The following is a 13778-nucleotide window of genomic DNA, read 5'->3' as shown; positions in this document are numbered from 1 at the left end:
AATTTAAACATCCATTTATAACATAATTGTATCCAAAATCATACAATGTCTTTAAAATACAAATATTCTCTAAAGAAATATTGAAATTAACGGTTTTGTTAGAATAAAAAAGGAGGAAAGATTTCATATGACTCATCTTTACCTTTTTAATATAACCTGTATAGGATTGGCAATCACGGATACCATAAGAGTAAATCAACAGAGCGTAACAAATAAACTGGGCATGCCTACAAACCATTCGGCGTTGTGATAACTTCTTTTTTCTCCTTTCAATGTATAATTTTCTTGTTTGTTCATCAGTTTAATAATTGTGATATTGTAGTTTTATTTCTTTCACACGGCCTCGTGGAAGAACACATTTTGTTGTGAACGAGCCTCCGTTTTAAAATAAAGATTTTATTATTACTATTATTAAGAGAGTGAATTATTCTCTCCCAGTATGTTTTATATATTTACATTAAGTATGTTGAAAGGTCAAATTTAAAGTTATTTTTAGCTGCCATTATCGGGCCAGTAACACAACTGGTTATACTAGCCCGCCATGGGTTTTACATTGGTCAGCTGACCAGCCTGAACTAAACCGAACACTGATGTTGATATTTAGGTGTCTGTTCCCATTTTGCAAATAAAACATTACTGTTGTTAAAATTCATGTGCAAATAAATGCTCTATTGTTTGTAGCATGACATAAAATAGTCTATTCTACCCCCAATCTTAACCTGTCAGTCAACTGTATCCTGAACATTTGAACCTTGTTATATCAATTAGATGGTAGATGATGTATTGCTTAATTAACACTAAAAGCTTTATTGACACTTGCCAATGATTTATTGATGCTACTAAAAAAATTTAAAAAGTAGTAATCGAAATCTAGGAAAAATGTAAGGTGTCTGTAAAAATAACTCAGCAGAAATTAATCAACTATAGTTTGATCATTTTAGAGATTCAGAATAAATAGATGGTTTTTTTTTTAAAGCTATGTTCACACTTGGTCCGAATTGTGTGCCGCGGCGGGATAAAAATCCAGGGTGAATTGCTTTAAGCTTGGTTCCCACTTGAACACAATGATATAGACACAACGCAAGTGAATTGACCAATCACAAGAGACAGTTTGGGTGATCCATCATGCCGTGATTGGTCAAATTACTTGTGGAACGCTTACATCCTTGTGTTGCATCCAAGAAGGAACCAAACTGGAGTGTAAACGGTTCTTAAATGCTACACCCGTGTCCCACGATTTTTTATTTGGACGTTGGACTGGAATTTGGACTCGGTATAAAAGTAGTTTACAGTACTGTCTCTGCTGTAACCCCTTCCACCGCCCCCACAGAATGTTTGCTGTTGTTTCATTTTGTCTAAGAAGGTGGATAATTATTTTTAATATAAGTACGTATAAAATGCTAAACATTTTTAAATTATGTATATCCAATGAATATAAATACATAACATGATTAAATATTGATGATCATGTCCTACCATGTCAAATACAAAGTCTGATGCACTATTATTACAAATGAAATCATTAATGTATAAATAGATAAATAACATATGCTATTTGAAATATTCGCCCATATGTTCAAAATGTAAAAAATATATTGAGATTTGAAACAAGAGAGTTATTGCTATTTGTTAGTTTGTATGAATTGGGTTATTAGTTAATTACTCATCTCAAAAATTAAAAAATTAATTAACGATTAATCTACTAATTTGTTTATCAATTGCTTTTTTTGTAAGCGTACCAAACTTGTGCTATTATTTAGTTCAAAACGTAATAAAGGCATAATTTTGTCCCAAGAAATCCATCACAGTATTTACAATCTTAGCCTTAGGGATCTCCTCAGTATTATGTCAGCTTTCGGTCATACTTTCATCAATCATCGAGTCCATCCCTAACTGCTTATGTACTGCTTGTACAATGTGAGGTACCTAAACTATCGTTGAAATAGATACAAACACTTTGATTGAGTGTCGAGCATTACGGTCGCTTTATGCCTCTAGCAATTTGTTGGCCGCGGCAAAGCGTTACTACAGTACTAAGTAAACTAATAGCTGACACTATTCTTGTTGTCGTTGATTATTATTATCTAATAACCATCATATTTGACATATCCTTCTTCATAATCAACTTAATTTGACAGCATAACAAACTCTCTATTTTTGTCATCCTTGTTTTTGTTGATTTGTGTTTTAGATGAATTTATATGTCCTTTTTCCAATAATTGATAATCGCGTATTAGTTAATTCGTTGAGCATCCTTTACACAACATACAATTTGAAAATAAATAACTTATTAGTTAATAAGTAATGTTTGTTTTGTATCATTAATGTTTTATTATAATTTACAAATTACCTGTAAAAACATTTAAATTTAAAACACTGTAAACAATTAAAGGAAATTCACTGAGTAATACTTTTACAAAATTAATTTTAAAAGATAACTTAATCCTAATAAAAATAAACACATTCATCTTGAGTTCATTATTCTCCTGTTCATTAAATCAATTTCTTTGTCATTTAAAGAATTTAATTAAATAATTAGCATAACCATACAAGCCTGTACATTGACCTTTGACCTCTTAATTCATTGCAATCAATGAATTGCCATCCCATGGGGCATTGCAACTATTATTGTAGACTCGTTTACATGTTAAATAGATATAATCATGTTTCGGTATGATGCTTTAAGTTCATATCTTAAAGATATTTTGTAACTAAAGCTCTGTCTACACTATCAAACTTTATGTGACAACAAATGTGTTGTGCCCATATATGGACATGATGATGTCATATCACTACCATATTTGAGCATATCACTACCATATTTGGGCACATGACATTTTTTTTGTCAAACTGTAGACAGAGCTTAATAACTCAGATATAAGCCTATTCTTGACTTAAGCCCATCCCTGATTTAAAGCCCTTCATTTTGATTAGATTAAGTTTAGATTTTAGTGTCAAATACTGTAAGATTTTTTTTCCACATAATATAGTCAACTTTTTGATAAAGATAGATAGAAATGCATACTACTAGTTATGTATAATGAAGATATCTACCATACTTTTTCACCAAAGAATATTCATGTATTAGAAGAATAGAATTTAAAATTAAATTAATATCTTTTAAGAAAGATTAAGAAATAATGTAAATGGAGATTGGCTGTCTAATTAAATTGACCACCACTTTATCTACTCCAAATGATGATGTTCTCTGCATAATATGGCTATAATGCATACATGCTGGGTTTACAGCCAACTGTCCCAAAACCCTTGTTTTGCCAAAAATGTCTTGTTTGTAAATACACAAGAAAATCTGGTTTTGGGAGAGTATGGTTTATGGAGAGTCGACTGATACCGCTATATCTATCATGAAAAGGACCCGAAAAGGGTAACGATAATCACCTCGTCAACATGCAGCCAACTGGTTAAGTATACCAAAAAGGGTAACAATATTCACCTCGTCAGCCTACAGCCAACTGGTTAAGTATACCAAAAAGGGTAACAATATTCACCTCGTCAGCGTACAGCCAACTGGTTAAGTATACTGCATTATGAATGCCTTGTCATCCCAAATATTGCACGTTGTTTTTCTTTATGCTTTGTATGACAAACCCCAATGTTGCGTCTTGTATGAGAATGGTTTATGGCATGTGTTTTCTTATAATGTTGCATCTTTCAGTTTATTGAAGACAAAAGATGTTATTTTGTTGTAAATTGATCCCTCCCATCTATGTTTTGATTTTAGGTGGTAGGTTCGTGCTTTACATTGATGAATATTTCAGTAATTTATTAATTTTTTTTTTTGGAACAATGTGGTAGGGGGATGTAAAGGGAGGGAGGGGAATTAGATTTCAGATGAAAAATTTTATTGAAATATGTTTTTTATTTGTATTTTTTAAAAATTATTTGATAGAAATTTAAGGTGTATTTCCAAAAAAATTACCACAATTAAACTGATATTATTTGTAACAATAATAATTGGCACTGTATAGCAATTATTGAATATCCTTATAATGTTTAAAGCTGAATACATGTATAGCAAGATGTTTATACATTTGAATTATTAATATTTAATGAGAATCTTTTTAAACAATCATTTATTAAACAACATGTTTTGAATTATACTTTTAAATTCATGATAAACCAAATTACACGTATTATATTATTAATTATATGAAGACCGATCATTTATGTTAATTTGTATTTGATCTGGCGTTCTATAAATTTTATTCAGTTGATAAAGATAGGTAGTTTTATCTGCCATGTTTGAGTTTGATTAAATTAGTTTTCTGGCTTTTCCTTCGATAATTTACAATGTCAATTTCGATTTGTAATGTGTAACAGCTCATATTTAAGTGAGTTGGGGAAGGAAAAGTAGAAATATGCTAAAGGAAGGAAGATATGAATGAAACTAGGCATAGATTGTTGGTTGTTGGTCCCGTGAGTGTTTGGTAGAGCCAACTCATAGGTTGTGTTCTCAAACCAGTTGCAAAGCTTAATACGATCATGTTACTCTAAGTGAGGATTTTTACCGTAGTTTTTAAACGATTTTGCTGGATACATAATTCATGTTGTAAACATTGTAAGAGGTAACATTTTGGTTATTATGTTTGGAAGGTTATTACTGTAGAGGAAGGAAGAGTGATTCAGATTGGGACTATATCGACAGTACTCATGCCAAATTTATTCTTAGGCTATCTATCGCGGTGTACATGCAGCTAAAGTACACATTTTAATGGTGTTCATGTTCTGATTATTATGTATATTATTTCTGGTGTTTTATGTTGGATTTGGTTTACTTGGCATAAGCCTGTTAGTTGCATTCCCTGTGGTTTTATATCCTAATTCAGTAACATTTAGTTTCTCCAATAGCATTGTGGGTAATATGTTATTTCCCATTTCTTGTGGATTTTGTTATTGATTTAAGCTTAAATATTCTGATAATAGGTGTATATACAATGGTATTAAATATTAATTTAACAATTTATGTGTATTATATATACTATATGTTAAACTTTTTGAACATTATAATTATACATAAAATCCTATTTTGATATTAAGTGTCTAGAATTTGAACATTATATAAATTAGATATACCAATTCAATGGTCTGTCGCTTTGCCAGAACAAAGAATAACTAATCTATATTTCATTATGTAATTCATATTATTTTATAAATATTTTACAAAATGTTAATTATTTTCTTCTTTTTTTTCCTCCATTTTTTATTTCTTTCTTGTTTCGTATTAGTTACGTATTTGTAGTTGCCATTTCTCTGGTGGTGAGAAAAAAGAAGGCGATATCCCAGTGCCGGACCCACAAGTGGACACGCCTATCTCAATCGACATTAGCTCCTACGTGAGGCCTCGTTCCCCTATGGATAAGAGGAAACCAAAAAGGCCCAGGATGTCTGTTGATCGAATCGCTGAAGGTATGTACATGTAGATTAAGCTTAGTTTCGCAACATAAGTGTGAGGGCCCTTTGATTGTCAGCATATGCTGTTTAGGGTCACCCTCACTAAATAAGGTATAATAAAAAAAAATAAAATGGTGTATGCTCATGAAATTGACCAATCACAAGCGACACTTGGATGATCCGTCTCTTCGTGATTGGTCAAATTACATTTTGATATCTATTTACCCTGTTGAGATGCAGAAAACATAGTGAGGTTCATTGTGTAAGGGGAAGTGTATTACCAAACCATGTGATGTTGAATTGTGGCAGAATAGGCCTGGCATTCCATAGCACAGATTATGAAACAATAGAATACATGGAAATTCATCATTGTATATGATTATTGATCTTGACTAATGTTTATTGTTTTCTGTTTATATTAATCGCATGCAGATACATCTAAATTGTTAACAATTAATTCATTTGTTTGGGTTTGGTATTTCTTTTATAAACTGCAAATAGAATATTAAAACTTATACTAACATAGATTTTCATTTTTAATTATTTTGCAATAATTTTTTTAGAAATTCTTTGATAGTTGAAAACTCTTCAACAAAATAACAACAAATTTGTTTGTTTGCCAAGAGATATTGTGTGTATAGTACTGTAAATCCATAAATGAATATTATAAACAGAGCACCCTATTATATCGTAGCTTTTGAAGCATCCTTTATAAGTTGTAACGACATGTAAAAGCTTCTTAAATACGCACCGAGAAAGATTTCTTTAGCGGAAACGTTTAGCAATAAGACATGATATCATTGATTTTCCATAGTGCTGTACAATCACATGGCTTTCTTTGACCTCATTATTGATCTAAACTTTAAACGGCTAATAAGACATTTTACAAGTATAATACCACGCTTGAGTATAATCCCACCCCCAATCAATTCAATCATAAGATTCCCCCCCCCCCCCCCCACTCTCTCCCTAAATTTTCAAGGGTATTATTCTGATGTGCAAAGATACGCTCCTTAAAGTCCGTCCACCCGGCCTAATTTTAAGACACGCACCTCCTATAAGCTCCAACTACAGTAAATCGTTAGAATTTTGAAGTTTTTCCATTTTGATAATCTTGATTCGTTGATAAATATTTATTGCTTTTTATTAGTAAGTTATTTTTTATTCTGTTGTGGTATTCAAACATTGTCTTGTATCAATCACGATGTCGAAAATAAAGAAGTTACTTCATATTAATATATACAAACTGGAAAATTCTAGAATTTAAGTTTGTACAAATGTATACTAACTGTTAATAATGTTTAATTGAGTGTTGCCCAGATATTCTTTACTCTGAAACATAATCTAACACTTCCTTCCCTTTCCACTAGGTCAATTGTCTTGTCTTGATCGTTGTTCTTTATTATATATAGTTTTATTAATGTCAAATAATGTTGTTTTAAATTTACGTTTATTCATCAATAACTATGTACGATAAGGTTAATTACCTCCGGTATAAACTATAAATACCTATGGCCTATTGTTGGTAGTGACAACCATAGCTATGTTGTGAGAGCACTAATGAAGAAATAGTGTCCTGGAAAAAGGCCCAAATCATGCTTAGCAGAAGGCCTTGCTAAACAGGAGTGCAACCACCATCAAGTTTTAACATTTAATTATAAATTAATACAACCAGTCTTACATACTTTACTGTTAGTTTTTTGTAAGATAATACCTAACCCAGTACATTTTGGTCATTGGATGCCCACTTGTGGCTTGTTCGGGGGTGAGTAGGCTTCTATCTGACGCAAGTTTGTGTTTAAAACTCCCGAATACTATAATTACAAGCTAGACTTCCCACTTCCAAATACATAAACTTAGCCAAGATTATTTTAATCACGTATTTAGATGAATTATGTCTTGGCAAGCCGTGGTTACACTCACACAAAGTATTTAATTTATAACAGCCCACTGACATAATGATGATAACTGTGCATATCAAAGTTAACCTGACTTTAATCATTCTTACTAGCCATTGAAATATCCACCAAGTTTTCTACATTAAGATTGGCTATGGCTACAGTATATATAGGATGTCAACTAGCTATATCACCATTTTTATGGCCATATTCATAATTATGGTCATCTTTATCATTATTGTCATGTTTTTTGTCATCTTCATCACTTGTCTTTGCTTTAATCATCACAATCATCTTTTGCATCAACTCAAGTTAAAGAAATAAATATTATTATGTTATAGGACTGGACTCGATAAGTATTTAACTTTCTATGTTAATACTATTGTTATAATTTTATCAGAAATAAAGAAAGGAAATAAATTTGAATTTAATAACAAATTTATCAAAATGATAAACATAGTGGAAATATTTTTTTGAAATCATTAATTCTACAAATTATTGTAAATTTCCTACAGTAAAGAAACAGTTTATGAAACTAGATCAGTTGAGAAGAATCGTGTTAAAAATGTTGATATTTCTAAAAAAAAAAAAATTGTGGTTATTTTTGGTCTCTAGTTAATTAGGCGTAAATACATCGGAATGTTAGAGTTTATATTTCGGACTGAATTCATTTTTGAGATGACACTTTAGCTTAACGTCATGATGAACGATGTTCATTGTTCATCAGTTTTATTTAAAATTCATTGTCAGAAAAAAAAACGCATCCTTGACGCAATAATAACAAAATGCTAACAATGCTTGTATAATAAGAATAACAACATCTCAGTGAGATCAATTTTAAATGTTACTTGACGTGAACGGATTAATCGTATAAAGTGATGCATTGACAGAAAACTCGGGTTTAGCATCTTGAAGGGGCTATTCAACGTCAAGTATGCGGATCCGGTTTGAGCATTAAGTACAAAATAACTACCGGGAGATGTTGATAGCTTATGTTTTATTAAATGTTGTTTATGAGTAGGTATGTGGGGTTTTTTGGTTTAATTTTAGGCATAATTACCGAGAATTCACAGAATAAATGTATTATTAATGATATTTGTCAAAATACTGAATAAGCACACTTAAAGTCCTTGAGTGATTAGTTCATAAAGTTATTTTGGACTGCGCCGTCTTTTAAGCGCGAGTTGAACACATCAGAAACAATTTCTGGTGGTTTGTGCCTTCAACTTAAGTTCATTGTTTGAAACAAAAGATAATAAAGATGAAATAAATTCTTTTGAATTATGTTTTTGGGAAAAGGATTTTCATCATTGAAAATTCTAGCCTTGTATTGTGAGGTCTGTTATGTTTCTATAATGTCTATTTTAAGCATATAATTTTGTTATTTATAATTTCTTGACATAAACATTTTTTTCATTGAGCAACATTTTTTTTATTGATAAACCTTTTTTTTAAAAGTAATAATTCCACAAAGCAGTGTAAATACATAAAACACACTATTATATTAGGATTTAAGTTAAAGATGAAAAAATTATTTGTTAATCGGATTATCAATCATTTGAAGATGTTCTTATACTTTCATTTCCGGTAGATTTTATACACACAGATTATAAGTGTGTATTAGCTTTTGCAGAATCCGATATTGTCGTCTTGTGAAATAGTCCGCTGACTGATAGATGGCTACAGAATATAAGATTGATTATTTAAGATTTTGATGTTTTTTCTCCTTATGTGTGCTAAGCTAGTTCTATTTTTTTTCTATTTTTTAAATCTGACTTTACATATTTTAACCCAGTTCATGTGAATCCTATGACCTTAGTCTGAATACACATTTCCAAATGGGTAGAATTTAGAAAGAAAACCAGGGCTAGACATTTTTGCTTAAGTAAGGTAGGTTAGTGTTTAATTAAGTGAACAACTGTCATTTTTATCTTATGGAATGAACTTTGTCATCCATGATTTTGTCCTCTGATATTAACCCTCCTTCCAAATATTATAGTAGTAGGTATAGCAGTATATCTTAACAATACCTGATGGATATTTATTTGTAAAATGTGATTTATTGATATTAGATAATAATCCGATTCTCTGTAAGTTATTGTAATTATATTGTTATTAAAATTCCTAAGCCTACTTGTATTTATAAGTACCATTTAGTGTCATCTGATTAACTTATTAATAAATAGCTTAAGAATAATAGCATAGAGTTTTTAAGAAATGGAATATTTTCTTTGGTTATTAACTACCAATAATAATCAAACAACCAATTAAAACCAAAATCTGTCTTTACTCACGACAGAGCTAATACATTTTATTTACGTTTAAACTTGGTCACATCTGACACACAGACATCACTAGTGGGATGTTGCCCTACAAATATGTCACAAGTATGCCATATAACGATAGTTAAATATTTAATAGTTTTTACTTAAAATGTGGCTAAGTGATAACAGCCCGTGCTTGCGAGACATTAATGTAGGAACACCATGTTTTTACACTATACTAGTTTTCCAATGAAATTTTAATAGTGTGTTGTGTATTCTACACACTGTTGCGATAGATGCTAACTTGTTTGTAAACGCTGGAAGTTGTCAACAAATGCCATAGTTAATTATTCAATACTGGCCTAGTTTAAACACGGTTATAAGTTTACTGTTCTAATACTATTTAGTAGGTTCTGTTCCATTATAAAAAGAAAATAAATCAGAAATTGTATAATATTTTAAGTAAAAACTTGATAGTTAAAAAAAATGTTCTTAACTTCATTTGCTTGAGAAAATTTAGACTAATACTTTATAGTATTCGTGCACAAAATCATTTTTTAGTTTGAATTTTGAATTTTTGAATCCTAACTATTTTTAGTTATTTTATGTGTTTCCTAATACAGTGTATTAAAGTTTGTTATACTTTCTGGTCAGTCCTGGACTTATTGCTTTATAAATCATATTTTTGCTTTATTTCTAGTTATTTGTTTCACAAGCGCATTTCCCCGATTGTAATAATTACCAAATGATTTCATTCTTTGAACTTTGACCTCTATGACAATTATCCAACAGAAAACCTTGCCTTACGAATGAAATCACCGAGTGAACTAGCCAGAATTTTTGGAGGCGGTAGTTGGGGCGTTAAGACGGTCCAAGACAGTAAGTTTGATCTTTGCAACCGCTCTGCTAGCCCAAATGTTATGTTGTAGCGCATCCGTCGAGATAATGTTCTAGTTTTTATGTCATGAATTTCATTTATAATTTTGCATCCTTTTTTTATTTTTGCATTTTAAATTTATTTATCTTCAGTTGCATTTAGTAGTGTTTTTTTTTGTGGCTTCTAATTGGTTAAATTTTTTTTTTTTAAATAAAATTTAATAAAACTGTGCATGATGAAAATAGTTTATTTACTTCAAATTTCTAAATTATGATCTGTTTGGAAAATATTACTATTGATTGAATTATTTTTTATACGCCTTGCTAAAGATTATTTCACTGAAGAAAAGACCTGAAGTAATCAATAAACAATAGAAATATATTATAGTGTCCATTTAAAAAGAATTAATATTGCATTGCATGAGAACGTGATTGTTGTATGGCATGTTTTTATGAATAATTGTTGTTAGTTTGAAGTTGTTGTGAATTCTTTTATTGATATTAATTATTAGATGTTTTTCTTAAAATAATGGTAGGCTGAAACACAATGTTTAGGGTAAATCTTGATCTAATTTTGTGTTTGGAGAGAGGGCCTAGACCCTAGAACTGATAAAATTAGAATGACACCACCGGGTAGGTTTAATGTACTTTCCTTTCCGTAAGTAAAACAGATTTGTCATCGGTAAACACTTTCTACCAGATTGTCACGTTGCCAATATCAAATTTGGCATCAATTTTGGTTTTACTTTGTTCGATTTTGTAATCGGAATAATCTAGAAAAATATATTTAGAAAGTTTCCCTGATGCTTAAAACGTCTGGGTTCCAGTCCTATGATTTAAAAATGATAATGGTAGGTTTTTAAGGGCGTGATTAGGAATATTTGAACCCTTGAAAATGATCAGACTACTATATTGCATAGGAAACAACAAAATATGGGAACCACATTCATCATAAGATTGTTTGAGAACTCTTAACAAGGAGAAGATCCAGCAGTAGCATTAGGGGTGAGGGCCTTTCGGTTTAAAGTAAAACAACTAATTAAATTAAATACTTTTGATATCTATTTTTGAAAGACTATTAATATTATACGTTAGCGCTTTCCTGTTTAAAAAATCCGCCCCTGTTACCGGTAACTGTCACAGTATTGTAGAAATCGATGGCCTAGGTACTACCCTCTGAATTTAAAGCTAAGCATAGCTACTTCAGTCCTCCTAAGCAATATGCTACCAATTGTACATTTGTCATCACCAGTGAAGAGCTTACCAAGGCAGGAAACGCCGTTCTGACTGTTTAAAAGCGCAGCGGTAGGCTGAAAGGCGAGCATTAACATAACCCTGGAACAATCACTCTATTCGTACAGGAAACAGGCTTAAGAAACATTCTTGAATAATCATTTAATCAACAGCTGTCTTATTTATTTAATACATTCATAAAATTATTGTACAAAAATTTAAGTTATCACCTCAAAATATTGTCCTTGATACTTTGATTATATTAGATGCTCGTTTGAAATTGTTTGTTCTATGGTAAAATAATTGATTTTTTCTCCAATTTTCTCTCTGAAATTTGAATAATTTATACAGCTGGGTTGGTAACCTTGGGTTTGTTGTATCTTGGAAGACTTTAAAATAATTTATTTAAACATTTTTTTAGTTGATAATTGTAATCAATAAAGGCCTAGTAAATGATAATTGTAAGATGTTTGTCATCGGGATACTTTCTTTGACAAATAATGTAGCATTATTATGTAAATTACAAATATTTAAACATTTTTTTAGTTGATAATTGTAATCAATAAAGGCCTAGTAAATGATAATTGTAAGATGTTTCTCATCGGGATACTTTCTTTGACAAATAATGTAGCATATGTAAATTACAAATAAACAATTTTGGACTTGAATGATTTTCTTTAATTAATATAGCAGTGTGGAATTTTTACATAATAATAGATAGTCTATTCATACTAAAGTTGTAAAAATATTTAAATTTGCATTTCTCAAAATTCCATTGTATTATTTTTTATTACATCTTTATATTACCTACTAATATATGAAAATCATATTAAAATTGGCAAAATTTAAATTAAACTTAGTACATATTTGTCTCATCAATATTTAATATGAAAAAGTTGATATTTAGTTAATTCAGAATTAAAGTAATTTGTAAGTTATGATAAAAAACTATATTAATAATTAACATATAATTGTCAATAGACAAGAAATAAAATATAAATTTTGAATACAAATATTAATATACAGTATCAGGTCAGTTGATTATCTACTTAATTTATCATATTAAATATTACATACTAAAATATGAAATTGTATTAAAAACCATTTTAACAATATTTTATTGTTATTAGGAAACCATTTTAACAATATAGTATTATTATTCGTAAATATTTAAAATTAGATGCAAACTTAAAAATAGATTTATTAACAGTAGTTTTCTAACAAATGATTTACAATACCTTTTGTTCACATGCTTATTGTTAGTTTTGTTGCTATTGTTAGGAGCTTAAATGTCTGGTGCCCTAGATTGAGGATAACAATTTTAATATGAAAAAAATGTAATGCATATTTGCCCTTACACAGGTCAGAGAACCTTATAATAACTGGGTTTGCTGTGTGGAGGATTGTTTTATAAACTAAGTTATTTAAAAAATTGTTAATTTTTTATTAAGACCTGGGAATTATATAGTAAACTCTAAAACGATACAAATAGGTTTTTTTGTACCTTCATTTATACTAATTATTATGTTGTCTTGTGTGGTTATTATATTAAATAGTTGCACTTTTTAAACAAATTAAGATTTTGATTGGAATGAAGAACAATATGAATTTGTGATACATATACTCTAATGATCCCGTGGTACGCTTTGCATTAAACATGAACAAGCACGAAAAATTGCTATGTGAAATATTTTTTTGTTTAGCATGAACAAGAGTTTATTCGGCAAATTTTAATCATACCAGAATTTTATCGCCCGTTTTATCGCATAATCTATGTGTACATTATTAATGATGACAATAGAATAAAAAGTTAAATTATGAATGGTTTGCCGGTTTTTACAACAGGGCTTCACCTGCTAGCGTGTGTGCGCCACACACTACAATTAGTAGATGATTATAAGATAGGAGAGTTCTTTGTGCGAGGTAAAGGAAAAAACAGTGTTATAAAGTAGAATTTCAATGCAGGAATTTGTTACAGGAAGGAAGAATCATTAAGCTGAATGTCGACGGAAGTTAGTTCGGTAGTTAACAGAATTCAGTCCTATGTCATCCTTTCTGAGCGGGGTGTTAATTCTGTTCATTTTATTTAACCATT

General features: G+C 30.1%; 2 protein-coding genes across 5 annotated transcripts in view; both read left to right on the top strand.

Annotated features, from left to right (window-relative positions):
- LOC144837772 (transcription termination factor 2-like) overlaps nucleotides 1-13778 on the top strand; it is a 165335-nt gene that overhangs the window by 96676 nt on the left and 54881 nt on the right. The window lies entirely within an intron of this gene.
- Nucleotides 1-13778, top strand: part of LOC144837775 (C-terminal-binding protein 1-like) — a 66184-nt gene that overhangs the window by 32732 nt on the left and 19674 nt on the right. For 3 of the 4 annotated variants that reach the window (XM_078693024.1, XM_078693023.1, XM_078693026.1), the window contains exons 3-4: nucleotides 5247-5427; nucleotides 10367-10453. In XM_078693024.1, the coding sequence (XP_078549150.1) occupies nucleotides 5247-5427; nucleotides 10367-10453 (268 nt within the window). The remainder of the gene's footprint in view (nucleotides 1-5246; nucleotides 5428-10366; nucleotides 10454-13778) is intronic. The other variant, XM_078693025.1, reaches the window with a different exon arrangement.

This window comes from Antedon bifida, chromosome 3 (assembly GCF_963402885.1).
Source record: "Antedon bifida chromosome 3, ecAntBifi1.1, whole genome shotgun sequence".
In the NCBI taxonomy this organism is placed as follows: domain Eukaryota; kingdom Metazoa; phylum Echinodermata; class Crinoidea; order Comatulida; family Antedonidae; genus Antedon; species Antedon bifida.
Note: the sequence above shows the minus strand (reverse complement) of the source record. Positions and strands in the feature narration are given on the sequence as shown.